The sequence below is a fragment of the Astyanax mexicanus genome, chromosome 3 (genome assembly GCF_023375975.1).
Source record: "Astyanax mexicanus isolate ESR-SI-001 chromosome 3, AstMex3_surface, whole genome shotgun sequence".
NCBI lineage: Eukaryota > Metazoa > Chordata > Actinopteri > Characiformes > Acestrorhamphidae > Astyanax > Astyanax mexicanus.
In genome coordinates, this window is record NC_064410.1 from 8,855,912 (window position 1) to 8,883,188 (window position 27,277).

The window sequence follows — 27,277 nt, forward strand, 5'->3', positions numbered from 1 at the left end:
AATTTTACACAGAACGGTGTTATGTTACATCTTGCTATAGGTTTGGACTTGCAGTGATTAGACACACAGATGTGAGTTGTGCTGTGGGTACATGCAGTCAGACAGGATTTCAGAGGAATGAGGAAACTCAGTTTAAACTCTGCATTTCCCAAAAACGACTCTTTACGAGCACAATAACTTCCTTAACACCTTCCAGTCAAGCTTTTGCAACCGTGGCAGAAACAGCAGTGCACCAAGTGACCGTCTGCAACGTTGCTGAGGAGAGGTCAGTACAGAGATTCAATCTATTAGACTTACTGATCTGGACAAATTATTATAATAATATAAATAATATATAAATATAATATATAAATAATATTTATTTTGTTGTTGTTATATTTTACTACATTATTGGGATTTGACAGCATTTTTATACAGATTTTTTGTGATCCCTTATTGTTGAGTCTTTAATTTTAGGTCGGTAATTTATAATACTTTGACAAAATTTAGAGCTTTACAAATTACAATGCATAAAAAGCATATTTTACTGTCATTATTTCGGTTTAGTAATCTCTGCAAAGGTGTCAAAAGTATTAACATTCATTAGTCAGGTAGAAGAATAGATACTAGGTTTTAAAATACAAAACGCATTTTTCTAAAAGCAATAATCACTATAGCCACAATCAGATTAAGTCAGGGGTGTCCAAACTTTTTTTGTTGGGGGCCAGAAGGAGAAATATATTTTAAGTCACGTGCCACAGACTCTATAATAAAACAAATAATAAAATATACCACTTTAAATAACACTTTTTTCCTGATTATTTCATTTACACACCATTTTACTTGACTTACTATCTTTATCTTTGACAGTGTTGTGTAAACTAAGATTTTTCAAATTGATGTTTAATTTCATGATGTCTCTTAATATTAAACTCCTTAATTAAGCCAACTTTTACAATCTTTTTCCCCCCGTTTTTCTGCGCTAGAAATGCGCACCCTCTCCACTTTTAGACTCTTTGGCCCGTTTTTCTGTGTAGAAATGCGCATCTTCTTCGCTTTTACACTCTTTTACCCCGTTTTTCTGCGCTAGAAATGCGCACCCTCTCCGCTTTAAGACTCTTTGCCTCGTTTTTCTGCACTAGAAATGCGCACCCTCTCCGCTTTTAGACTCTTTGCCCCTTTTTTCTGCTCTAGAAATGTGCACCCTCTCCGCTTTTACAGTCTTTTGCCCCGTTTTTCTGCGCTAGAAATGCGCACCCTCTCCGCTTTTACAGTCTTTTGCCCCGTTTTTCTGCGCTAGAAATGCGCATCCTCTCCGCTTTTAGACTCTTTGGCCCGTTTTTTCTGCGCTAGAAATGCGCACCCTCTCCGCTTTTAGACTCTTTGCCCCTTTTTTCTGCTCTAGAAATGTGCACCCTCTCCGCTTTTAGACTCTTTGGTCCGTTTTTCAGCGCTAGAAATGTGCACTCTCTCCGCTTTTAGACTCTTTGCCCCGTTTTTCTGCGCTAGAAATGCGCTCCCTCTCCACTTTTAGACTCTTTGGCCCATTTTTCTGCGCTAGAAATGCGCACCCTCTCCGCTTTTAGACCCTTTTTCCCCCAGTTTTTCTGTGGTAGAAATGCGCACCCTCTCCACTTTTAGACTCTTTGCCCCATTTTTCTGCACTAGAAATGCGCACTCTCTCCGCTTTTAGACTCTTTGGCCCGTTTTTCTGCGCTAGAAATGCGCATCCTCTCCGCTTTTAGACTCTTTGCCCCGTTTTTCTGCGCTAGAAATGCGCACCCTCTCCACTTTTAGACTCTTTGGCCCGTTTTTCTGTGCTAGAAATGCGCACCCTCTCCACTTTTAGACTCTTTGGCCCGTTTTTCTGCGCTAGAAATGCGCAACCTCTCCGCTTTTACACTCTTTTGCCCCGTTTTTCTGCGCTAGAAATGCGTTCTCTCTGCTTTTAGACTCTTTGCCCCTTTTTTATGTGCTAGAAATTCGCAACCTCCGCTTTTAGACTCTTTGCCCCATTTTTCTGCGCTAGAAATGCGCAACCTCTTCGCTTTTACACTCTTTTGCCCTGTTTTTCTGTGCTAGAAATGCGCTCTCTCTCCGCTTTTAGACTCTTTGCCCCGTTTTTCTGCGCTAGAAATGCGCACTCTCTCCGCTTTTAGACTCTTTGCCCTGTTTTTCTGCGCTAGAAATGCGCATCCTCTCCGCTTTTAGACTCTTTGGCCCGTTTTTTCTGCGCTAGAAATGCGCACCCTCTCCGCTTTTAGACTCTTTGCCCCTTTTTTCTGCGCTAGAAATGTGCACCCTCTCCGCTTTTAGACTCTTTGGTCCGTTTTTCTGCGCTAGAAATGTGCACTCTCTCCGCTTTTAGACTCTTTGCCCTGTTTTTCTGCGCTAGAAATGCGCTCCCTCTCCACTTTTAGACTCTTTGGCCCATTTTTCTGCGCTAGAAATGCGCACCCTCTCCGCTTTTAGAGCCTTTTTCCCCCAGTTTTTCTGTGGTAGAAATGGGCACCCTCTCCACTTTTAGACTCTTTGGCCCGTTTTTCTGCGCTAGAAATGCGCACTCTCTCCGCTTTTAGACTCTTTGCCCCGTTTTCTGCGCTAGAAATGCGCACTCTCTCCGCTTTTAGACCCTTTTTCCCCCAGTTTTTCTGCGGTAGAAATGCGCACCCTCTCCACTTTTAGACTCTTTGGCCCGTTTTTCTGCGCTAGAAATGCGCAACCTCTCCGCTTTTACACTCTTTTGCCCCGTTTTTCTGCGCTAGAAATGAGTTCTCTCCGCTTTTAGACTCTTTGCCCCGTTTTTATGTGCTAGAAATGCGCAACCTCCGCTTTTAGACTCTTTGCCCCATTTTTCTGCACTAGAAATGCGCACTCTCTCCGCTTTTAGACTCTTTGCCCCGTTTTTCTGCGCTAGAAATGCGCTCCCTCTCCACTTTTAGACTCTTTGGCCCGTTTTTCTGCGCTAGAAATGCGCACCCTCTCCACTTTTAGACTCTTTGGCCCGTTTTTCTGCGCCAGAAATGCGCACCCTCTCCACTTTTAGACTCTTTGGCCCGTTTTTCTGCGCTAGAAATGCGCAACCTCTCCGCTTTTACACTCTTTTGCCCCGTTTTTCTGCGCTAGAAATGCGTTCTCTCTGCTTTTAGACTCTTTGCCCCGTTTTTATGTGCTAGAAATTCGCAACCTCCGCTTTTAGACTCTTTGCCCCATTTTTCTGCGCTAGAAATGCGCACCCTCTCCACTTTTAGACTCTTTGGCCCGTTTTTCTGCGCTAGAAATGCGCAACCTCTTCGCTTTTACACTCTTTTGCCCTGTTTTTCTGTGCTAGAAATGCGCTCTCTCTGCTTTTAGACTCTTTGCCCCGTTTTTCTGCGCTAGAAATGCGCACTCTCTCCGCTTTTAGACTCTTTGCCCCGTTTTTCTGCTCTAGAAATGCGCACACTCTCCACTTTTAGACTCTTTGGACCGTTTTTCTGCGCTAGAAATGCGCATCCTCTCCGCTTTTAGACTCTTTGGCCCGTTTTTCTGCGCTAGAAATGCGCTCTCTCCGCTTTTAGACTCTTTGCCCCGTTTTTCTGCGCTAGAAATGCGCAACCTCCGCTTTTAGACTCTTTGCCCCGTTTTTCTGCGCTAGAAATGCGCACTCTCTCTGCTTTTAAACTCTTTGGCCCGTTTTTCTGCGCTAGAAATGCGCACTCTCTCCGCTTTTAGACTCTTTGGCCCGTTTTTCTGAGCTGGAAATGCGCACCCTTTCCGCTTTTAGACTCTTTTGCTTGCACAGTGGGGGTTTGAGATGATGGCATTTACAGTGGGGGTTTGAGATGATCTTTTTCACAGTGGGGGTTTGAGAAGAACTTGTTCGGAGTGGGGATTTGAGATGATCTCATGTACAATGGGGAGATTGAGATTAACTTGTTCAGTGGGGGTTTGAGATGAACTCGTTCAGAGTGTGGGTTTAAGAGTAATTTATTCAGAATGATAGTTTGAGATGATCTAATTCAGAGTGGGGGTTTGAGATGAATTCATTTAAAGTGGGAGTTTAAGATGAACTTGTTTAGAGTGGGGGTTTGAGATAAACTCACTCAGAGCGGGGGTTTGAGATAAACTCACTCAGAGTGGGGGTTTAGGATTATTTTGTTTAGAGTGGGGGATTAAGATAATTTTTTTCAGAGTGGGGTGCTGATATAAACTTGTTCAGAGTGCAGGTTTGAGATGAACTCGTTTAGAGTGGATGTTTGAGAGGATTTCTTGTACAGTGGAGGACTAAGATCAGGGGCGGATTTTAACACAATGCAAACCACGCAATTGCTTGGGGCCCCAGCGATCAGGGGGCCCCCTGCTGGCCAAAAGGTTGGCAAAAAAGAAAGAAAACAAATTTTTTCACATCAGCAAGAAATGAATCGTCTGACAAGGATGAGGTACATGAGACACTTAGGTTGTCAGAGTCAATACTGCATATTGCTATACAAAATAATCTTTTTGATCAGGGCCTCCAATAAAAAAATTGCTTGGGGCCCCAGAACTTTCAAATCCGCCCCTGATTAAGATGAACTCGCTCCTACAGAGTGGGGGATTAAAATGAACTTGTTCAGAGTGGGGGTTTGAGATAAACTCGCTCAGAGTGGGGGTTTGAGATGAACTCGTTCACAGTGGGAGTTTAAGATGATCTCCAGATTTCCAGGAGTGGATTTCCAGGTGGGGGTTTAAGATGAAGTTGTTCAGCGTCGGGTTGGTGGTGAACTCGTTCAAGGAAGGGGTTTATGATGAACTCGTTCAGAGTATGGGTCTGAGATAAACTTTTTCAGAGTGGGGGGTTTAGGGTAAACTTGTTCAGAGTGCAGGTTTGAGATAAACTTGTTTAGAGTGGGGGTTTCAGATGAACTCAGTCAGAGTGGAGGAATGAGATGAGTCGGGCATCAGGCAGTATATTCTTAACAATTAGGTGTAATATTTTTGTTTCTATGAGGAGCTTTTAGAGCTTCAGAAGTTTTTTTCAGACCAATACTGCTCTGAATCACTCTGTTTACTTTTCAATTACACAGAATGTTAGAAGAATGGGATGGGTGTAGTGTATTTTAATCAATATTTTTATCATAATTGTGTTGTCTGCAGGACACTTCTAATGGATCTCCAGGAGAACTGTTCCAGCTTCATCAAGCTGTATGAGGAACATCAGCCTGAACTCCAGCAGATCATCACTGCCATGCGGATGAGCATTGAGGAGTTTTTGGATGACTGCAGAAAAGCAGCCCAAGGCAGGGGTGGAATACGAATGCGGAGAGTAGCAGCAGCAGCACTTGGAGCTGGGGTTGGTGGTTTGTTTGTGGCGATTGGTGCTTTGCTGGCAGCTATCACTGGCACTTGGCTCTGGGGTGCATTAGCGACTGTAGTACTGAGTGCAGTCGGGACTGGAATGCTCACAACTGTTGGTGTTCTTGAGATGTTCAAAGCCCCCAACAAGCCCTTACCAAACCTAAAGGATCTCCCAGAGGACATCAAGAAGTTTAAAACAACAGCCAGCAGAATCAGCAGCCCCCTGAAGTACATCTGCAAACACGTGGAGAACCTCCTGCAGATCTACGGTGACAAAGATCTCAGAGACAGAGCAGATGAGCTGTTCAATCCTGAAGATTTGCGCACACTGTCCGTACAGGTAGAGAAAACTCTGGAGATGATAGACAATATCCAGCCATCTGCAACCACCGTTCCCCACCTGACTGAAGACCCCAAAACACTCAGAGACGTTAATAAACTGAAGATCCTCTCCACCGTGCTGGAGAACGAACTGGAGTCGGAAACAGGACGCTTCGTCTGGAGAACGAGAGAGATGATCAATCATCTGCAGGACACCTTAAATCAACTGAGGTTCTCAAAGGCAGGGGTGGAGAAGGTGCTCTTACCTAAACTCAGTGCTTCTTAAAGTTTTGGTAGAGCACATTTTGAGTCACTGAATGTTGTTTAAAATGATGCTGAACTTAACTCAACCTGATTGTGCCATCTCGACCAATCAGTGAAGGCATGTTACAGTAAATATTTACTGGAGGTCATGCTTTCTTTTAATAGTACAGCTTTTCAGTTCTCATCCATAAATCTCTCCCCACATGTGGATTGTCTGTGAGGGACTTTAAACATAGTTTTCAGGATGGATGGATGCAGTCAGGGGCATTGCCTGGGTATTTAAAGATCCGGGGCTCAGCCCAGCCAATTAAGGTCACTGGTGAAGGGTGTGATTGGAGATAACCACACCTTCACACTCTTATTCTTAAATGTTTTAGACATTTATATATACAGTTATTATTTTTACTGTTCACATTATAATTCACTTAATAACCTTATGATCTCTGCTCTCTTTTTAACTGTCACTATGACCAAGGCTTTGGAGGTTGTTTTTACTTTTTCAGGAATCAGGAAGGTCAGAGTGTTTTCATCAACAATGAGAGCTGTGAGGAGAACGTGACCCTGAGTGGCAGAGAAGCTTCACTGCTTTTCTGCTGTTCTGGGACCAGTGCATATGAACTAGGAGACAACAAGCTCTCTGAGTGAAGTGCTGGGAACCTCTCCTCAGATAGCCAGCGCATGCCTGTTCTACACGGCGTAAAGTCACACACAGGCCAGAAGATCTTTGCATCCACTCTTTTCCTCTGTTTCCTCTTCTCACAGACTTTAGGACACTTAAGGACTGTCTGCTGTGTTCATGAAGGACACAGAGCTGAACAACATCATGATAAGAACCTGTTGCTCAGACAGGCTGGAGCGGATCACGTCATTGGAACTGGACAACAAACTGTTTACTGGACTCTGCTGACGTAATCATATGATAAGTTCTGTCCAATCACATGTCATTTGCAAAATGTATAACTGCTTGGATGAAGTCTGAGGAGTTCTCTCTGCCCCTCGACTGGCTTTAGTTTCTTTCTCTTTCTCTCTCTCTCTCTTTCTTTCTCTCTCTCTTTCTCTCTCTCTCTCTGGGTTGTGAATGTGTTGATCTATCGAGATTTTATTCGTTGATGTACTTTTACTCTTTTCTAATATATATCTATTAACTTTTGTTCCTTTTATATATCTGTAATGCTGAAACTATTTTTCAAGTAAACTTCAATGTATTTTAAATTCTAAGCTCTGACTCATTGGTCATCATTTCATGTTCTGAGATTTCTCACATCCGAGTTTTATCTAAGTCATGCTGTGGTAAATTACCCTACAGCTTTTGGTGTTTCCGCCCGGTCGTGATAAAAAAAAAAGAAAAAAAGAATGATGCTGCTTTGGGCCTGTAATTTATGGACCTTCTATACTGTCATGACCAACTGCTGTGTAAGGTAGGTTACATTTAATTAAGTAATATCAAAAGGGCTGGCACTGGGAGTTAAGGTGACTTGCGAGATGATGCCCTGGTCCTGGAACAGTACCGGACCAGGGGGGGCTTTTTGGCCTGTTTGCCTTATGGTTCGGGGGTCCTGGAACAGTACCAGTCCTAGAAACCGGCCATAAAGGTGTTTGTGTGGCAGTTGGTGGTTTGGTCCTGGAACAGTACCGGTCCAAACGGAGCTTAGAGCTCGTACCTTATAGTTCGGGGGTCCTGGAGCAGTACCTCGACCACAGAACCTGGCTATAAGAGTAGTGTATACTAATATTGTCGTAGTCGCGACGTTTTTTCGTCTTGCATGATCCTTATCTCCCAAGTGTTCAAAGGTGGTGCACCACCACAGCAGATTAGGAGAGGATGAGATCTTACCATCAGATGAGGTAGAGAAATATACCAATATTATATATGGCGCCAAATATAGATTAGATTAGGTAGTGTGAAGCAGTGTGAGGTAGTGTGAGGCTATGTAAGGGAAAGTAAAGTAAACACAGTTGCAGAAAAGGATTCTTCACTTGGTCATGGTAGTTGTGGTCTTTGTGTCTATGGTCGTTTTAATCCCAGTTCTATCGATTATTTGGTAAAATTCATGTATAAAGGTTTTCAGCATTACAGAAGACCTGTTGATCTGAGCAAGAGAGTCTGTGTGTGTCCTGTCTGTATGGAGGCTGTGTGTGTGTGGGTTTAATTCTGGAACTGAGGTACATTGCAATCATTTTTAAATCAGTTTTGGACCCGACACCCTTTATTCTGTCCGGAAACCTGTGGGAGGTGGTGAGTTGCCTCAGTAATTTCTATAAAATGTTTAAAAATTATATACATCTTAATATTTTATCATCCTATATATCCTAAAGGTGGTGATGGAATTTTAATTTTTGGCAAGATTTGTTTTTGTAATGATGGCTAAACTTCTTTACACAATTTTGAAACACATATTTTGAGAAATTCAGCTCAGTTTTGCCAACTTTAGGACCACATCACTAGATTTCTTTTAGACCAATCTAGTGAATTATTTAAAATATACACATGTATTAAAAAAAAATGAAAGTAAGTTGGCAGCACTGATTCTGGTTTTAGACGTGCCTAAGTTGATAGGCAGAAATAGCACAAAATGGTTCAAAAAGTTAACTCATGTCTTGTCCCATATATACTTCACTAAATACTTCACTAAATAATTCCAGATCAGTAACAGTAATCAACCCAAATTTTGCATGTTTGCAAATAGATGAAAAAAAAATAGATAAACGTAACAAAACTAAAGCTTTGGAGGACATGAACTGTTTGGTTTTTATTCAGGAAAAGCCAATTTTATGATTTTATTCATTATATCAGATTTACTTAAACATTTTTTATATGTTCTATTAAAATTGCAATTATGCTTTTCAGTAATGTCCCTCATCAAACATGAAAGCTTATGTAATTCTTATATAGAAATCCTGGCCTGTTAAAGAGTTAAACAGGTAAACAATAGCAGAGTTGACCATGAATGAAACCTTGCTATACCTTGAGATGTTGTAATGAACCTACAGTTCTAGAATGGAAAATGTGTGTGTGTGTTTATGTAGTGTTGTTCAAAAGTTTGGAATCGTTAGCATATAAACCCAATATACATATAATAAAGTAGGGCAGAATATTGAGCCATGCTGGTACTGTTCAATGTAACATGTTTCATTATCTTTATGGAGAATGCTGTAGAATTCTGAGGATGACAGTTTAGTGAATATGCGAGACTGCTTCATGTTTGAGTAGTAGTGATGAGTTATGTACAAATGTCCACATTGTGAAAGTCATCCCTGATTGAAACAGAAAAGAGATGAGGATTCCAGGCTTTTGAGACAGTGTGTGTGTGTTTCTGCGTGTGTTGAATGAAGCAGTGAGAGAGATAGACAAAACATCTCTTCTCTGCTATCTTCTATCACATTTGGTGTGTGTGTCTGTGCGTGTGTGTAAGTGTGTATGTTTCTAACATTTGTCTAACTCTGATATTCTATAAGCGAATCTAATGATGAATATAATGTGTGTGTGGCTGTGTCAGAATCGCTCCCTATTCCAGAAATAGTGCACTATATAGTGTGTAAACCATTTTTGCAGTACTGTTTAAAACCGCAGCAGTACATTCTATTACCTATATAGTTCACTATGAAAAACCTAATGCATCACAAAATTTAGAAATTCCAAAATATACTATAATGCAATGCAGTGCTGTTGTATTAGACGTCCTCAGAGCAGGACAAACATGGTTTATTGTTTGGTTGTTCCATAATTCGTTTAGTAAATAGAAAATGCTACATAGTGAAAGAGTTAATGAGTGAGCCATTCTGAACACAGCTTCTGTCTTCATGTGGTTTAGGCCTTTTCTATTCTCATTCTTTTCTTATTGAGACGGATTTCAGCTCAGTCTCAGCTGAATGAGATTTAAAGAATACACATATCTAATTTCTCTAGTGGTTCTCATGCATCTCAGTTTATGCTGTTCTTTTGATTCTCTTAATGAGGATGGTAGATTTTAGAAACCAGTAAGGAAAGACCTTACTTTCTTTGGAAAGGTGTAATTTGACAAACTTAGTATTGTATCTATTACGAGCTGCAGTAAATTGGGTCTCTCTCTTTTTGACTTTTAAACAAGGAGACATCAGATGTTTTTAAAAAAAAAAAAAAAAAAAAAAAAAACAGAGCTTTCTGTTTTGCTTTCCATATGTATTCTATTTCTCGCAATGAAGAACTTGCTTGCATATTCTTGGCTATATTTTGAGTCCCCATCAGAGCACAACAATATAATGTTAATGTTTATACAGTTTAGGAATATCAAGCATTGTTTGGCTGGAAATAATTTTTGTTTTAGTTATTTCATGAGGCTAAACAATTTTTAACCATATTATAGAATTCCTTTCAGGATTTCTTTTTTATTATTTTTTCTTTTAAGGTTTTTTTTTTTTTTTTTTTTGGAGGGTTTATCTCTTTTGACTGAATGTTGCACAGTGCTGTTTTCTGGGTGTTTGAGAAGGCGGGGGTGGTGCTCATCACAGGAGTTTTGATCCTCAGAGACAGGGTCCTCTGCAACAGTACTGTGAACATCATCTGAACCAGAGCACTTCATGAGGAGAGTCTCAGATGAGAGACTGTGTTTGGTCCAGCTGTCGGTCGATGGCTGGACTGCGTCTTTACCGGACCTGTTGTGATTCAAATGTTACAGCACTGGTCCAGGAAACTGGTTTCACATCTGGAAGAACTGAGCGATCAGAGACCGCTTCAGACAGCAACTGCTCAACCATCAACACCACCCACCCCCAGCAGCCAATCAGCCCAGTGGATCCACCCCTCAGCCTGAGCCAGCAACAGAGACGTGAGACCAGATTTTTTATTTTTATGCCTGTTTACTTTTTTTCCATTAAAAGGAGTGATTTTATTTCATTTTTGATGTTTATGCCTCATGTAGAAAATGTTTGGATAAACTTTAAATCTGGTGGTGACTCAAATTATGACTGTTTTACCTTTCTTTTTAAGAAAAAAAAGGGAGGTTTTAGCTTTTTTTGTTTCTCTTTTAAATAGTGTTTCTCATCAAAAACTTTGATGAATTAAAAATAATATCTAGTTCAGGAAAAAAAAATCTTTAATTTCATTGTAAACAGTAGCCAAACATGGTTGCTGGGCAGATTAATACATTAGAGGCCTATCACACATTGGCCCTCAATTTTCACTGGAAAGTTTTTTTTAGGTTTACATCATGTAATTTATGTTGCCTAATGACTATGATTTGCATAAAACATTTTTAATAACAATCATCTCCATTAAGGCTTATGTAAGGGAAGTTGTTTACTGGCTTTTGACAAAATTAATACATATAAACTCAGATGTAGTTGTAACCAAGCATGTTGGCTTAAATAAAAATCAACCATTTAAAATTTTATTAATACATCAATGTAGACTATCAACTACAAAAAGAGCTTTGTTTGCTCCAAAAGCTTAAAAAAAAAAAATAGGGTAAGATAGAAATCTTTCTCTTATATGTGCATTAATATTAATGCTAAATTAATTCAATATATATAATAATAACTAGCTTGCTAAACCACCAGCTAACAGTCTTGCAACTATGCCAAACAAGTGAAACTTAAATATGTTTTTATTTTTGCAATTAATTTACAGGTAGCACAGTTCGCAAAAAACATATATTGGAACTGAACAAGAAAAATAAATATTAGGCCAATAACTTCAAACAGGACCACTGCAGCTCATAGGTTTGAAATCACTACCATAGAAACTAGTTAGTCTAAACTTAGGTGGACCATGCCTACAACAGCTTGTGGACACACACATTTAAATTCTAACATCAGCCAAATGTTTTTAGACTCAGGTTAACAGACGGAAAATAAGTTTACATAGTATATAGAGGAAATGCACTGACTGCATCATACTCATCAGAGTTTTTGGAGGAACTGAACTCTCTATTTAATAACTAAAATAAAAAAGGGTTTTTTTTATGCTCCTCAGATAGCCAGCGCATGCCTGTTCTACACGGCGTAAAGTCACACACAGGCCAGAAGATCTTTGCATCCACTCTTTTCCTCTGTTTCCTCTTCTCACAGACTTTAGGACACTTAAGGACTGTCTGCTGTGTTCATGAAGGACACAGAGCTGAACAACATCATGATAAGAACCTGTTGCTCAGACAGGCTGGAGCGGATCACGTCATTGGAACTGGACAACAAACTGTTTACTGGACTCTGCTGACGTAATCATATGATAAGTTCTGTCCAATCACATGTCATTTGCAAAATGTATAACTGCTTGGATGAAGTCTGAGGAGTTCTCTCTGTCCCTCGACTGGCTTTAGTTTCTTTCTCTTTCTCTCTCTCTCTCTTTCTTTCTCTCTCTCTTTCTCTCTCTCTCTCTGGGTTGTGAATGTGTTGATCTATCGAGATTTTATTCGTTGATGTACTTTTACTCTTTTCTAATATATATCTATTAACTTTTGTTCCTTTTATATATCTGTAATGCTGAAACTATTTTTCAAGTAAACTTCAATGTATTTTAAATTCTAAGCTCTGACTCATTGGTCATCATTTCATGTTCTGAGATTTCTCACATCCGAGTTTTATCTAAGTCATGCTGTGGTAAATTACCCTACACTGGTTTATACTGATTACAAAACACCTAATCAGTGATGGTATAGTTACTTTGAAAAAGTAATCCGATTACTGATTACTCTTTTAAAAGTAACTTAGTTACTTTATGGATTACTTGATTTTAAAAGTAACTAAGTTACTTTACAAGTTACTTTATTAGTTACTTTCAGCAGCTGCAGACACCTCCCGCCACCTTAACATAAACATTATAAACAGTTTTGCCAATACTCCCTTTTTTGGAAAATGTATTTTTAACAGCAACAATGTATCTCTTGACATTTAAAGTTGAACTTTTTCCTGAAAAAAGTTTTTATAAAAATAAAAGACCATTTCTCTTGAATTAACTTACCATAAATAATTGTTTTTTATAAAAAATAAAATGTTTTTTCTTGATTTCCCTTAACATAAATAATTGTTTTTATAAAAAATATAAAATAAAGTCTTTCCTGACCTGTCCCTATAACACTGTAAAACTGAACATTGAACCTGTTGTTCTCTGCAGGGCAGCAAGGAGTGGCTTTACAAAACAAAACCGTGTATATGGTCTAGGCTGACATCATGTATATTTTTGGGTTTTGGGACGGGGCCTGTAGGCTCTCACCCTATAGCGCTGCATGTTGCTGATGCCACCAGAGAGTACAGTTTAAAAAGACAGCAGGGTGTGATTTGGGACGGGGCCTGTAGGCTCTCACCCTATAGCGCAGCATGTTGCTGATGTCACCGGAGAGTGCAGTTTGAGAAGACAGCAGGGTGTGATTTGGGACGGGGCCTGTAGGCTCTCACCCTATAGCGCTACATGTTGCTGATGTCACCGGAGAGTGCAGTTTGAGAAGACAGCAGGGTGTGATTTGGGACGGGGCCTGTAGGCTCTCACCCTATAGCGCTGCATGTTGCTGATGTCACCAGAGAGTACAGTTTGAGAAGACAGCAGGGTGTGATTTGGGACGGGCCTGTAAACGCTACTGTGCAGGGAGAGAAGAGCAGGGAGTGAGCAGCAGTCCTAGAAAAACAATTTGGTTTAAAACAAGCTGATGAAATAAACGTTACAGAAGATTGATGGCTTTACTATAAACATTAAATTCAAGAAGCCCAGGGCAGGCGACGCCCCTGGATGCAGTAATATGTAACGTATTTGCCACCATTCAGATTTTTTATTATACTTATATGTTTCAAATGATCAAGTAAACCTTAATATCAGGAAAAATAAATAGAAAAAAAGTATTTTGTAGTATGATTTAATTTTCAAGAAAAAGTAAATGCCTACATGAATTAACTGTGATTAACCACATTTTTTGGAAAGCTAAGTTCAATTTCAATAGCCACAACCAGGCCTGATTACTGTCAGACCTGTGTAATCAAGGAGTCATTTAAATAGATCCTGTATGACAACATGAAGCAGCTAAAAGATCTCAAAAAGCAACACATTATGCCCCTATCTGAAGAAATTCAAGAAAAAAAATTATACTTATACATTTATATGTCTTGAAATGGTTATAAAGCCATTGGCTTAGCCTAAGGGTTAGTGAATTATTAGCCTACCGAAATTACTCCAAAAGAGCATGGACAACTCATCCAGGAGGTCACAAAGGAACCTAAAACATTTATATCTAATAGATGGATAGACTTTAGCAGCCAGTAGTAGTTACACAATATAGCAAAGTAATACAAAACTGTAATAAGGGTGGTGCAGTTTAAAAAAGGGAGCAGGTATAGCACAATTACTAACTATAGATGGTACTGTCAACTGGACTATGGTTAAAATATCTTACTATCAATACAAAGAGTGCAAGACTATATACAAGAAAAATCCATCCACAAATATGCACATATCACTGCTGAAGATAAAAATAGACGTATAGGCGTGTGTAAAACACTGTTTGTACAGGTTCCTCTGTGAATGGATTTTTGGCATAGAATTAGCAAACCAATAAATCGTGTTAAATTAGTGTCAATACTAATAGTATAGGACATATTTGTCCATATTTGTACATCGACCTAATTGCAAAAGTAAAATATGTAATTAAAAACAAATTGCATTTGTTACCTGTCCACACTCTCTAACTATAAATTTCCCATGAAATATAATTATTAAAACCCTTCAGAGATGTATATATTTTTTGCATTGTTATGTCCAAATCTTATCTGTGCTTTAAAAATATATATATATTTTTTTATAATAAATTCATAATATTTAGGTTAAAATACACATTTTATTTGTGTCCCTGGGTTTCACTCATTCCTGTTACCGTAACACATTACCCCATCTGAAACATCTGGAACATTCTACATCACATCTACAACAGGAAGTTACATAAGTCGGTTCTCATGGGAAGACCAAAATTAAGTTCCCTCATATGTTTTTCTGTATATCTGATCTTATTGTCACTGTATGACTGAGGAGCTCAATCTCAACACTCTGTCTTGTTACCTAAATAATTTTTTAGATCTTATTTGTTTATTTTTAAAATACACATTTTGGGGAAATCACTAGAATTTGCTCAGTGTCGTCACTGCAACCATTCTTCGGCTTAGAAACCTTAATAAATTTAGGAAACAAGACCTTAATAAATTTAGTAAAGCTGCCTAAGTTTGTCCAGTACTTGTTTTTTTTTTGCTGAAGGGAAAGTAATGTGATTTAAAATAACTTTGGCAGAACAAGTTAAAAATGTACTGTTGGATGACAAGAGAAGTGTAGAGAAAAGAGTGAATCTGAATCTACTGTAAAATCTCTGAAAGGTTAAAGCAAATTGGTTTTAGTTTTATGTGCAGATCCAACCAACGCCAATGACCTGTAACATTTAACAGTGACACAATGTGATCAGAGTGTGTTCTGTATTCATATGTTCTGTTCTCCACTGTTGCTTGTTAGGACCCAAAAATATCAACTGAGGTGAAAAAACCTGATTCAGGGCTTATTAATCTCTAAGCACAGTTGTCCTGTTGTGCAGGGTGGCATTTTTTGTATGTAATTTGTTCCATAAAACAAAAAAATCTGACAAAGATAATTCATTTTAAATGTATTTCCACCTTCAATGTGACCCATAATCTCAAGATTCAAGATGAAAGATTTTTATAGTCAAGTCACAGAGTACAGGTAGGTGTACATGTGAGTGAAAAACTTGGGTGCAGGTTCCCAAAATTGTGCAATACAGTATTAAACAATATTTACAGCAAGTAGAATAATAAAATATAATGGAATATACAGATAACTTTACAGTATAAACAATACACACAATAACAATACATACAATAACTTACACTATAGATATACTGACAGAGCCAACAGTTTTAATTCTACAAAGACAAGATTAACATCATTATCCAATGCTACTAATTTTTTCCTTGACATTTAACAAATGAAAATGAAAAGAAACATCAAATCTTATACAAGATTAAGGTTGAATGATTACATTTTTAAAGAATTATAAAAGATAATTAACCCTTTTACAACATACTCATACAAATATGTTCATAATTTTATTATTTGACTTTGATGCTAAAATTGCCACTTTTATCACAAGTTTTAATAATAATGCTAACATAAAAATCATATTTAGAGACAAATTAATTCCTTAAATCTATAATCTAATTTAGATCAAAGGAATAAAATATAACGATACATATAAATACAGTAAAAATAGAATGTATAGTGTAAAAGTACAGTCTTTAGAATGGAGGTAGTGCAGTTTAGTGTGTGTGTGTGTGGTATTGTGTGTGTGTGTGTGTGTGTGCACGTGTGTGTGTGTGTGTGACAAAGAGAAGAAGCTTGATGGACAGGTGCAGTCATTGATAAACAGGAAGTGATGCCGGAAAGACTGTAAGAGCAGGTCAGGTACTCAAAAGCTGTAAAACAGGACAGGATGTTAAGATATGAACACACAATTGTTACACACACACACACACACTATCAGATTGTAAGAACATCCACAAGCATCAGAAATCTTATAAAAACCTCCACACACAGAACAGCTTCATCTAACAAACTACAGCGCACAACTACAAAACTACAGCTTAACATATCAAACACATTACACCTCACACACTGTAGATGGATCAGTACTTTGGATTATTCTGTGATCAAATACTTAATATAAAACAATGAATCAGTTACCCTAAATTAACAGTGTTAAACTGTAAAACAGTGTCTGAAGAAAAACATTTTAAAACAATATAATTTTTCAATTAAGTTAAAAGACTTATTAATATTTATGCTTCCTTCTGTACAAAGTCACAATAATTAGTGTTATTGTGCAAATCTCAGAAGCAGGGGTAAAATGTTTAAGGACACAGACTGCACAATGTGGGCAGTGCAGAAAGCTTTGATGTATCTATGACAATAGTCTTTATCCTTATTTAAGACTACTAATAACAATATATCTTCACAGTTACAAAGAATGCTTGCATTTTACCTCATCATAAACTGCAGCAGGGTGCAAAGGTTACAGCTCAGACTGCATTTAGCCTCTCTACAATCTAAACATTCTAGAAGTAGTGTGGCTAAAATTAAAAACTTACTTTTAAGTGAAACAGATGCAAGTTTAATAAAAAGAAATATATATTTTTTGAAAATCTCTTTATTTTTACCATCACTGACAACTTATTTTGTCTTTAGTCATTGACAGGAGCCTTCAATAGGAAACTTTACAGCACTGAATCACATTCAGAGGTGTCGAGTAATTAAGCACAAATACTTTGTTACCTTACTTACGTAGAATTTTTGGTTATCTATTTTTACTGGAGTCAGTCTGTCACCACATTGAGCTAGTCTGGTGTACAGTGCCCTCCATAATTATTGGCACCCCTGGTTAAGATGTGTTCTTTAGCTTCTCATAAATTGAGTTTTGTTCAAAATAATATAGGACCACGATGGGAAAAAAAGGAAAGTCCAACCTTTAACTCAAGTAAATTTTAAGGGGGAAATAAAATCCCTGACTAAGAAATAATTATTCTTCATAAAATCACCTGTTCCACAATTATTGGCACCCCTAACAATTCTTAGGAAATAAATTTAATAAAAGTATTTCTGTCACTTCTACAGTAGTTTACGAAGTTGATCAGAGTATGTAGGAACATTTAATTAGTAATTCACAACTTCCTGTTTCCCTGGGGTATAAATATGACGTGACACAGAGGCCATTTATCTTCAACATGGGAAAGACAAAGGAACATACCATTCAAGTGAGGCAGATGTGTGTTGACCTTCACAAGTCAGGCAATGGCTACAAGAAAATCGCTACTCGCCTACACCTGTCCATATCTACTGTCAGAGGAATTATTAAGAAGTTTAAAACAACTGGAACAGTGGTAAACAAGCCTGGACGAGGACGCAAGTTTATTTTGCCACCACGCACAGTGAGGAGGATGATAAGAGAAATAAAAAGTTCTCCAAAGCTCACTGTTACAGAATTGCAACAAATGGTAGCTTCTTGGGGTCACAAAGTCTCCAAAACAACCATCAGGCGCTATCTACATGCCAACAAGCTGTTTGGGAGGCATGCACGGAAGAAACCATTTCTCACTCACAATCATAAACGCAAACGTTTGGAGTTTGCTAAGCGGTACTGGGACTTCAACTGGGACCGTGTGCTTTGGTCAGATGAAACAAAGATAGAGCTTTTTGGCAACAAATGCTCTAAGTGGGTCTGGTGTAACACAAGAGCTGAGTATGCAGAAAAGCACCTCATGCCCACTGTGAAATACGGGGGGGGATCAGTGATGCTGTGGGCCTGTTTCTCTTCTAAAGGCCCTGGGAACCTTGTTAGGGTGCATGGCATCATGAATGCTCTAAAATACCAGGACATTTTAAAACAAAATCTGGTGGCTTCTGCCCGAAAGCTGAAGATGGGTCGTCACTGGGTCTTTCAGCAAGATAATGACCCTAAACATGTGGCCAAATCTACTAGAGGTGTGCCAAAAAATCGATTCACATAAGAATCTTGATTCTCATTTACTACGATTCAGAATCGATTTAAAATGTCCCAAAATCGATTCTAAGGTCCAATCCCATTTCTTCCCTTGGCCCTACCCCTCACGGTAAGTTCACACTGCAGCGGCACGAAGCGTTTTTCGCTCCGCCTCCCACTGCCCAAAGCGACCGTGGCCGCTGCAGTTTGAACTTACCGTCAGACCCACACAGAGCGTAGGTGTATGAGAATCACCGGTAAGATGGCAGAACAAGCACTATATTACCTTAGATTAACGTGTAGTTTTAATGTTTTATGGCAGAATGCTTCATAACAAGCATAAAAAAGATCGCTAGTAGTTAGTTTCAGTTTCTGTTAGCTAGCTAACTAGCTAACTTTCCAGTTCCACCTTAAATAACGCTACAGGTGGCAGCGGGCTGCAGCATTTAAGGCGGAACGGAAAAATAACAATAAGCTAATCAGAGCTAATTTCAGCTCCCCATCACAGAGGAATTAAGGAATGGACAATATGAATTAATTTCTCCACCTCCTGCCCCCTTTCTGAAGAAATACAACGGCCTAAAATTAACTAGTTAATCAGCAGCTGCTCCTGAACTTTAGCGCTCCACTGCTATCATCACATCAGCCCAGCAGCGTCACCTACACACCACCGCTAGTAGCCTTATAATAAAGCAGTGTTATTTATTATTTATTTATTGTTCATTAACGTCATTGTGATATCCCAGTGATTCCTCTGTCACTGAAGACCCACATTCCTGCACATTTTATTGTTTTTGTAACACATTACCTTCTCCAGGACCAGTGTATATTTTGGAGGCTTTTTTTTTCAATAAGTTTTCAATAAATTTTTATAAATCAAATCGTTTTGAATCAAAAATCGATTTTGAATCGAATCGTGGCCCCCAAAATCGGAATCGAATCGAATCGTGAGATAGTAAAAGATTCCCACCCCTAAAATCTACACAGAAATGGTTCACCGCACACAGAATCAAGCTCCTCCCATGGCCATCTCAGTCCCCAGACCTCAACCCCATTGAAAACCTGTGGGGTGAGCTGAAGAGGAGAGTGCAGAGGAGAGGACCCAGGTCGTTGGATGATTTAGAGAGAATGTGCAAAGAGAAATGGTCAAAGATCCCTCTTTCTGTATTCTCCCATCTTGTGAAACATTACAGGAGAAGATTAGGTGCTGTTTTGTTGGCAAAAGGGGGTTGTACAAAGTATTAACATCAGGGGTGCTAATAATTGTGGCACACATGATTTGATGTTAAATAATTATTTCTTAATGTGGGATTTTTTTCCTACTGAATAAATTCACTTGAGTTAAAGGTTGTATTTTACTCTTTTTTTCCATCATGGTCCTATATTATTTTGAACAAAACTCAATTTATGAGAAGCTAAAGAACACATCTTAACCAGGGGTGCCAATAATTATGGAGGGCACTGTAGCTAGCGGGTTGCTAATGTAAGGTAAGTAAAGTATAGATATAACAACTATTTGTATTAGGCATTCGATTGTAATGAAAATAAATCTTCTGAGATGAATATGGTCCTGGGCATCCCAGATTTTTATAATGCCTGTTTTCCCCTGCAGGGAAAAGAAGGGCATGGGTTGCCTAATAAACTGTGTGTTAACTTACACTCAAGCATGATCTCTGTGTCTGAAATGTGTGTGTTTCTTTATGGGGTGATATGGGGTTATCAGATGTAGCCAGAACCCAGATTTAGTAGCACATTTTCCAGATTTTAAGGTTTAATCATGTTTTCATAAGGGGTTACAGTTATAAACATATAGAGGGATTGCTGTTGTTTTGGGGTTTTTTTGCGGGGGGGGGGGGAAGGAGTGATAGAGATTGGTAATATTCTCATGTTATCTGTGTCTCTGTTGCATCTTATATACATTTGTGTGTGTAAGAGAGAGAGAGAGTGAGAGTGAGAGTGAAAGAAAGTGATTATCTTACTGCAGTTTCTCCAGTTTACATTGTGGATTCTCCTGTACAGCAGAGAGCAGCTTCCGTCCTGAATCCTGCAGTTCATTATACCTCAGGTCCAGTTCTCTCAGACTTGAGAAGTTTGAGCTGAGAGCTGAGGCCAGAGCTGCACAGCCTTCCTCTGATATATTACAATCATACAGCCTGGAAAGACACACACACACACTTCATTGTGTTCTAAAGACAATTTGTTTTCTCAAATCTTATTTGTGTGATATAAACCTGTTTTGCTGATGCGTATGTATGTGTGTGTTTCCACTGGTGTCCTTATGGTCAGAATCACTTTATTTTCCCAGTCCCTTCTGCTGGGGAGGTTGGATACTTTACTTAAGAAGAACAATATTCTTGATGGCCCAAAGACATGAGAAATATTTCCTTTTTTGCCATTTATCTATAAATAGTCTAGAAAGTTTAGCGTACGTGCAGTAAACTTTATTTTGTTAATAATCGGTATCTGTATTACATAAATCTGTGTGCTCTTTCCAATGTAATGTTCCCTAATTATACATTAATCAGAGTTTACACATGGCTCTACAGTAAGATTGAAACTAAAGCAGCTGGAGTTGAGGCTTGGTCTGACTGGCTGGACCTTAATAATTTGTGTAACTGGACAGGAGTCAGCGTGCAGTGGAGAGAGTACCAGTGAGTGCTTCATAAAATTGTGAGTTTTAGAAACACTGGACTATACCTGGAGGGGGTGCTGTTTAAATGAGCACATTCTAATGTTTTCAAATAAAGCCATATTTCAGATTTTACAAATAAATCTTAACCTTTTTTCAACCTCCACTCACACATTTCTTAAATCATATCAAATTCAGCAGATTATAAATATATGTAAATAATGGTACTTGTTCATTACAAATTGCTGCCGATATGGTGATTTGCTATAGAATAATTTATTTGGGTCTTTTTACTGTGTACCTTAAGTTGTAAACCTAAATAACAATAGTAAAATGTATATGTGTGATTATCTTACACCAGTTTCTCCAGTTTACACTGTGGATTCTCCAGTCCAGCAGAGAGCAGCTTCACTCCTGAATCCTGCAGTTCATTATAACTCAGGTCCAGTTCTCTCAGACTTGAGGAGTTGGAGCTGAGAGCTAATGCCAGAGCTGCACAGCCTTCATCTGACAGATTGCAACATTGCAGCCTGATGAGAGAAATAATAATCCATTAAAAAACATGTAATCTATCTATAACAGAAACACGTACAATCACACACACATGCCATATAGTATTTCTAGCAAGTGTATATATAAGTTGTTAATATTGGATATTAGAAACATTTTAAAATAAGAGACAATTAGTACAAAGTAATTGGTAATTCCAATTCATACACTTCATGTACCCTAGTAAATTAAATTTATTTATCTCATTTGCTCATTAATTGATAGATGCCATTGTTTTGATTCCGTGCCAGGCTGCTCTAAGTTTACAACTGCTATACTGCATTTCAATGTTTTTCCGATATTTTTTTCACTTATTTTAATATTATTATTATTTTTTTATTTTACATATCTTTAGAGACAAAGAAAGATTTCCAAAATAGTAGACAATTTACTAATCTTTTATTTCTGATTTTACTTTGAAAGTATCTGGCCCGCAGCCAAACTTAATTGCAGACCCCTGGCATACAGGTATGTCTCAAGAAATTTGAAAAAGTTTCAGAAATTCAGTTCAAAATGTTAAACCCATGTAGATGTTTAATTTAATTAACACCCATGTAGAAATCAGTGTCTCAGAAAATTGTAATATATATAAAACCTATTGGTACTTTTGGCAGTGTGCCAAGTCCTGCTGGAAAATGAAATCCACATCTCCACAAAAGTTGTTAGCAGAGGGAAGCATGAAGTGCTGTAAGATTTTCCAGGAAAACACTGCACTGACTTTAGACTTGATGTAACACAGTGGACCTACACCAGCAGATGACATTGTTGGAAGTTTTGATACTTGTTACTCATTAGTTTTATCAATATAAGATCTATAAGATGTTTCTGATCTGAATGTAACACTACATGCTCATTGGTTGGAGTGACACAGAGGGATGTCTTATAAACATACTAACCAGGTATCTTGATGCTACTCCTCCTTTCCATTACAATTACTTGACCATCCAGGCAATAATGTGGAGTTGTGTGGCTTGTTTTGCATGTGTTTGTGACTTTTAATATGTGTTACGGATAGAGATATTTTGGTGGGGGGTTTGAGCATTATTGTATGTTTCTTTTTTTCTCCCCTCTTGTGTTTTTCTTTTGAGTGACAGGTCATTGGAGTTAGGGCCGTCTATGTGTGACGTGGCTGTTGTGGATTGGTGGAAGAGAAACTTCCCACGGCTACAAAACCTGACTGTTTCGGCTGCGCAGATGACATCTTTTTCACTCCCGCACCGCCAGCCAGAAAAACCGCCAAGAGTGTTTGCTTGTGTATACCATTTGGTTGTAAGATCTTTCCTTGTTATACTTAATCTAGCTCTCTTATTATTATTGTATTTTTATATCACTTTGAAAACAAGCCTGATTAGCAGTGTAGGGGATAAGGCCCTGTTTATTTGATCACTTTTTCTCCTGTTTTTGTTAGAGAGGGAGGTAGGTCAGGATTGTATTTAATTTATATTTTTCTGTGATAGTTTAGTTATTGCATTGGGCCCTAGTTATTTACGTTTTGTTTGTTATGTTGGGCAAACAACTTATCCCTGAAGAAAAATGCTGCTTAAAAAAAAATAAAACTTTGAGGCTTGTATATTTCTGGTTGCTGGCGTTCTTTTGTCTGGAGGTGGGAGGGGGAAAAAGGGGTGTCCATATGTCCGGTTGGGTATACCCAGCCGTGACATATGTTTAATTAATTCCCTACTGTGTTATTTATAATCTTGTGCCCAAATCTAGAATTTTCTAGCTTGGAAGTTTTAGGGGTATTTGTGATTTAGGGAAGTTGTAAGAGACATTTAAGAGAAATGTAAAGAACTAGCTAAAATGGTAAAATGTTACGGACAATGTTGTACATCTGAGGGAATAATATGTACCTAAGTAAACAAAACTGAACATATAGATGTTGACGACGATCTGTGTATTCGTTGATGTGTGTATATATGAAATTGTTTGGATTATAGCCTATTATTGCATAGAGGCCTATTTTGCAGTTCTCAGTCAATATCCTTGTATGACTACCAATCATAAGACTGTTATTAGGCTATTTGATTTTCCTTGTTGCACAGCTAAAAAATACTTTATTAATATACTAATACTAAATATGGAAGCATAATGGGAGCACAACATTCTAAGTTAATTTAGTATCTAAAGCATCAGCAGTTGTTGGTTTTCTTACAGGCATAAAATGGCCAGAAATAACCACTTTCTTTATAGATTCATCAGTCTAACATCAACGAGCATTGCATAGGGTGTACGATAAGGCCCCAAGTGTGTTTCTGTTGAAAACAAGTCCACAGTTATCCCAAACTTTTGAGTGGTATAGTGTGTGTGTGTGTGTGTGTAAGAGAGAAAGATAGATAATCTTACGCCAGTTTCTCTAATTTACACTGTGGATTCTTCAGTCCAGCAGAGAGTAGCTTCACTCCTGAATCCTGCAGTTCATTAACATTCATGTTTAGTATTTTCAGACTTGAAGAGTTTGAGCTGAGAACTGAGGCCAGAGTGGCACAGCTTTCCTCTGATATATTACACCCCCACAACCTGGAGAGATAAATAACACGCCATTAGAATTAATGACACAGAAATACACATATTCATTAATTGGCAGATTTGGTCATTAATTTGATTTTAAATTTGATTAAATTGATTTTTATTTGTGTATGTGTGAAAGTGATGATCTTACACCAGTTTCTCAAGTTTACAGTTTGGATTTTCCAGTCCAGCAGAGAGCAGCTTCAGTCCTGAATCCTGCAGTTTATTATAACTCAGGTCCAGTTCTCTCAGACTTGAGGGGTTAGAGCTGAAGCCAAAGCTGCACAACCTTCCTCTGATATATTGCACCAGTGTAGGCTTTAGACAGAAATGATAATCTATTAGAAACATTGACATACACACTATGTAACATCCATATGAATACATTTTTTTGAATTTTTTTTATTTGATTAGTACACAATCAGTTCAGTACACAAACCTCAGCATCATCATTGTTCTTAACATGACATTACATTACATTACATTTATGCTTTCATCCAAAGCAACTTACAAATAATGATGTATATTTAGCAATAGAGGACACAGACATTTAAGACAAAAATATTTTTGACAGGGCCTAAAAAGAGGCCAAGGAAAAAGGGGGATAGAGAAGAAAAGCAGGGAAAGAAGGAAATGAGGTTAGAAGAAGTTAGTGTGTTAGGGTAGTCAGGAGAGTAAGAAGAACTCTTTGAAGAACTTTGTCTTTAGGAGTTTCTTAAAGGTAGCAATGATGCTCCCGCTCTCGTAGTGGAACGTAGTTGTTGCACCAATGGGTAAATATGTATTATTCATTATCTGAGTTTAAGGTTAATTGAGATTGAGGGATACATTTTCAGAGCAACTGAGCACCAAATAGGTAATAATGACAACAGCATACAAATTAAAAATACTAACCAAAGCCTGTAGTATAAAAAACTGTTAGTTATCATACTGTGTACAATTGCTTAATACCAGTGTTAAAAAAAGTTTGACCAAAAAGAGAATCTGTGCAATTTATTTCTTTTTTTAGCACACTGTGAAACTGTAATAGTGATCATACATTACTGGATTCCTAGTTATCACTTAGGTCAAAACATTTTAATAATTTTGTTAGCTTTGACTATGTCATACAGTATCTCTGATTCAACACATCATCATGGGTCCCATGCAAATCTGAGGCAGTGGATATATGTCTAGCATGTCTGGATCTGGTGAGACAGCATGCAGGTGGGGGCAGGACTGGTGCTGTCACTGCTCCTGCATTGTTTAATATCACAATATATAGCCGAAAAAATAAATAATACAATGTCAATTTTTTCCAATATCGTGCAGCCTTAGTGCAGATTGAGATTAAAAGTTTTTAATATTGTGATATTAAACAATGCCGGACCTGTATTATCAATAAATTGATAAACTATCCCACACTTTAAAGTATTAAACAGCACAAAGGAAACACTGTTAAATGAAAATACTCACACAATATTCCTGGATGCTTTCACCACTGGCAGCAGCCTCAGAAGACATTCTTCTGATCTGTCAAATTTACTCAGGTCGAACTCAATCAGCTCATCTTCTGAATTCAGCAGGACAAACGCCACAGCTGACCACTGAATAGGAGAGAGCCCACCTCCAGTGAAATCACTGGAACCTTCTCTGCTCAGGTACTTTTGGACTTCCTGCACTAGAGATTGATCATTAAGTTCATTCAGACAGTGGAACAGAGTGATTGTTTTTTCTGGAGAGGGAGCCTTCCTGATCTTCTCTTTGATGAATGTGACTATTTTCGCTTTGCTGTTTCTGGTCAGTGGCAGCAGCCCTCGTAAGAGAATCTGATTGGACTCCAGTGAGAGACTGTGGAAGATTGGCCTTAAAATAACAAGCTTACCTTATAATAATCATGCTAGAGCTTACCTTACAATAATCATGCTTGCTAAAGCCTTAGCTTAGATAATTAAAACACATATTACACAAATATATCTATGTAAGCTATACTCTATATTCTCATCATCTTCTCGTAAACATTAATACTTAGTTACTAATCCACACGTAGACACATCGTATTCCACACGTAGACACATCATATACTTGCTTAAAAGAATCTCTCATCTCAGCAGCACTGACCCAAGGGTCAACTGTAGAAAACATGCTTCCTCTTTTTAATGGTAAAAACATCTTGCGGTCCCAGAGCGTGGCAGACTGCAGGGTTCCTCTTTTCAGCTAGATTGAAACTAATGAATAAAACACAGACTACAGGGTTCCTCTTTATTCACTAGTTTAGGAATAAAGTACATTTTGTAACCTTACATTAAAAGATTACTCTGAAAAGTTATACATACAACTTCAAGCTTTGTTTAAGATATACTAACTAACTAATCTTACGGTAGATATAACGATACCATTATAAAACGGAGAGTATGAACTAAAACTTACTGCAGATACACAGTGAGACAATGTGAATGTTAATTAACCATGGCCCGCCACAAATAGGGGAAGTTCATTGAGCAGGGGAATTAATAACCCATGGGGCCTGCCAAAAAAGGGGAACTGAATCTTCCCTTCTTCATCGAGCAGGGGAATCAATAACCCATAATAGAACCTCGTTTAACCAAAGGCCCGCCACTTAGGGGAATTGAAACTTCCCGAGCAGTGTTTTTGGCAACTCACGATTCCCCAGAAAGCCTACTGGGCAAAGGTCAAACAGAAGTTCCGAGAAGGTCTAAATAAAACGAGTTCTGAGAAAGACTGAATAAAACTAAAAATGGACTAATAATTAGAAAAACAGAAGTATTACTCATTCATGCCAAGTAACTCAAGATACGTCACAGGAGGGTATATATATTGGAGTCAGATCAGCACGAGGCAGAAGAACTTGGGGGCGACTTACTAGCTTAGGCTAGGATGCTTTGCCTGTATTTGTTCTTCCCAGATATCTGAAATAAATCATACTTGTTCACTCTCAATCTCCGTGTCGACTGAATTCCTGGATCAACGAACATTCAACAGAGAAGCTAAAGACAGCACTTTTCTACAATTTGGTGACCTTCCGACGTGCGATCCAGGGTTTCGGCCGGCGAGGACACAGCTGACAGATTTCTTCACTCATTTGGGCCCATCCTACACAGGTGAGCAGATTGCCTTTTTATTAAAAAATCTGCATATTGGATATTTCAAACAGAATGAGTGATGGGATCCAGTAAGCTAACTCCTGGTAAATTGGATTGAACAACTAAAATTTTCTATTATT

At 38.3% G+C, this 27,277-nt stretch overlaps 2 protein-coding genes across 4 annotated transcripts in view; one reads left to right on the forward strand and one right to left on the reverse strand.

The window, feature by feature from the left end:
• LOC103040900 (uncharacterized) overlaps positions 1 to 12,381 on the forward strand; it is a 28,949-nt gene extending 16,568 nt beyond the window's left edge. For 2 of the 3 annotated variants that reach the window (XM_049475867.1, XM_049475866.1), the window contains exon 2: positions 5,095 to 12,381. In XM_049475867.1, coding sequence (XP_049331824.1) covers positions 5,105 to 5,902 — 798 coding nt within the window. In that variant the 5' untranslated portion in view covers positions 5,095 to 5,104 and the 3' untranslated portion in view covers positions 5,903 to 12,381. Of the gene's footprint in view, positions 1 to 40; positions 266 to 5,094 lie in introns of all 3 variants that reach the window. The other variant, XM_049475868.1, reaches the window with a different exon arrangement.
• A 3,465-nt stretch (positions 12,382 to 15,846) lies between these two features.
• The window catches only part of LOC103043054 (NACHT, LRR and PYD domains-containing protein 12), a 39,977-nt gene continuing 28,546 nt past the window's right edge, over positions 15,847 to 27,277 (reverse strand). The window contains 7 exon segments of the mRNA XM_049475879.1: positions 15,847 to 16,308; positions 20,348 to 20,521; positions 21,354 to 21,527; positions 23,890 to 24,063; positions 24,206 to 24,326; positions 24,329 to 24,372; positions 25,510 to 25,884. Coding sequence (XP_049331836.1) covers positions 16,302 to 16,308; positions 20,348 to 20,521; positions 21,354 to 21,527; positions 23,890 to 24,063; positions 24,206 to 24,326; positions 24,329 to 24,372; positions 25,510 to 25,884 — 1,069 coding nt within the window. The 3' untranslated portion in view covers positions 15,847 to 16,301.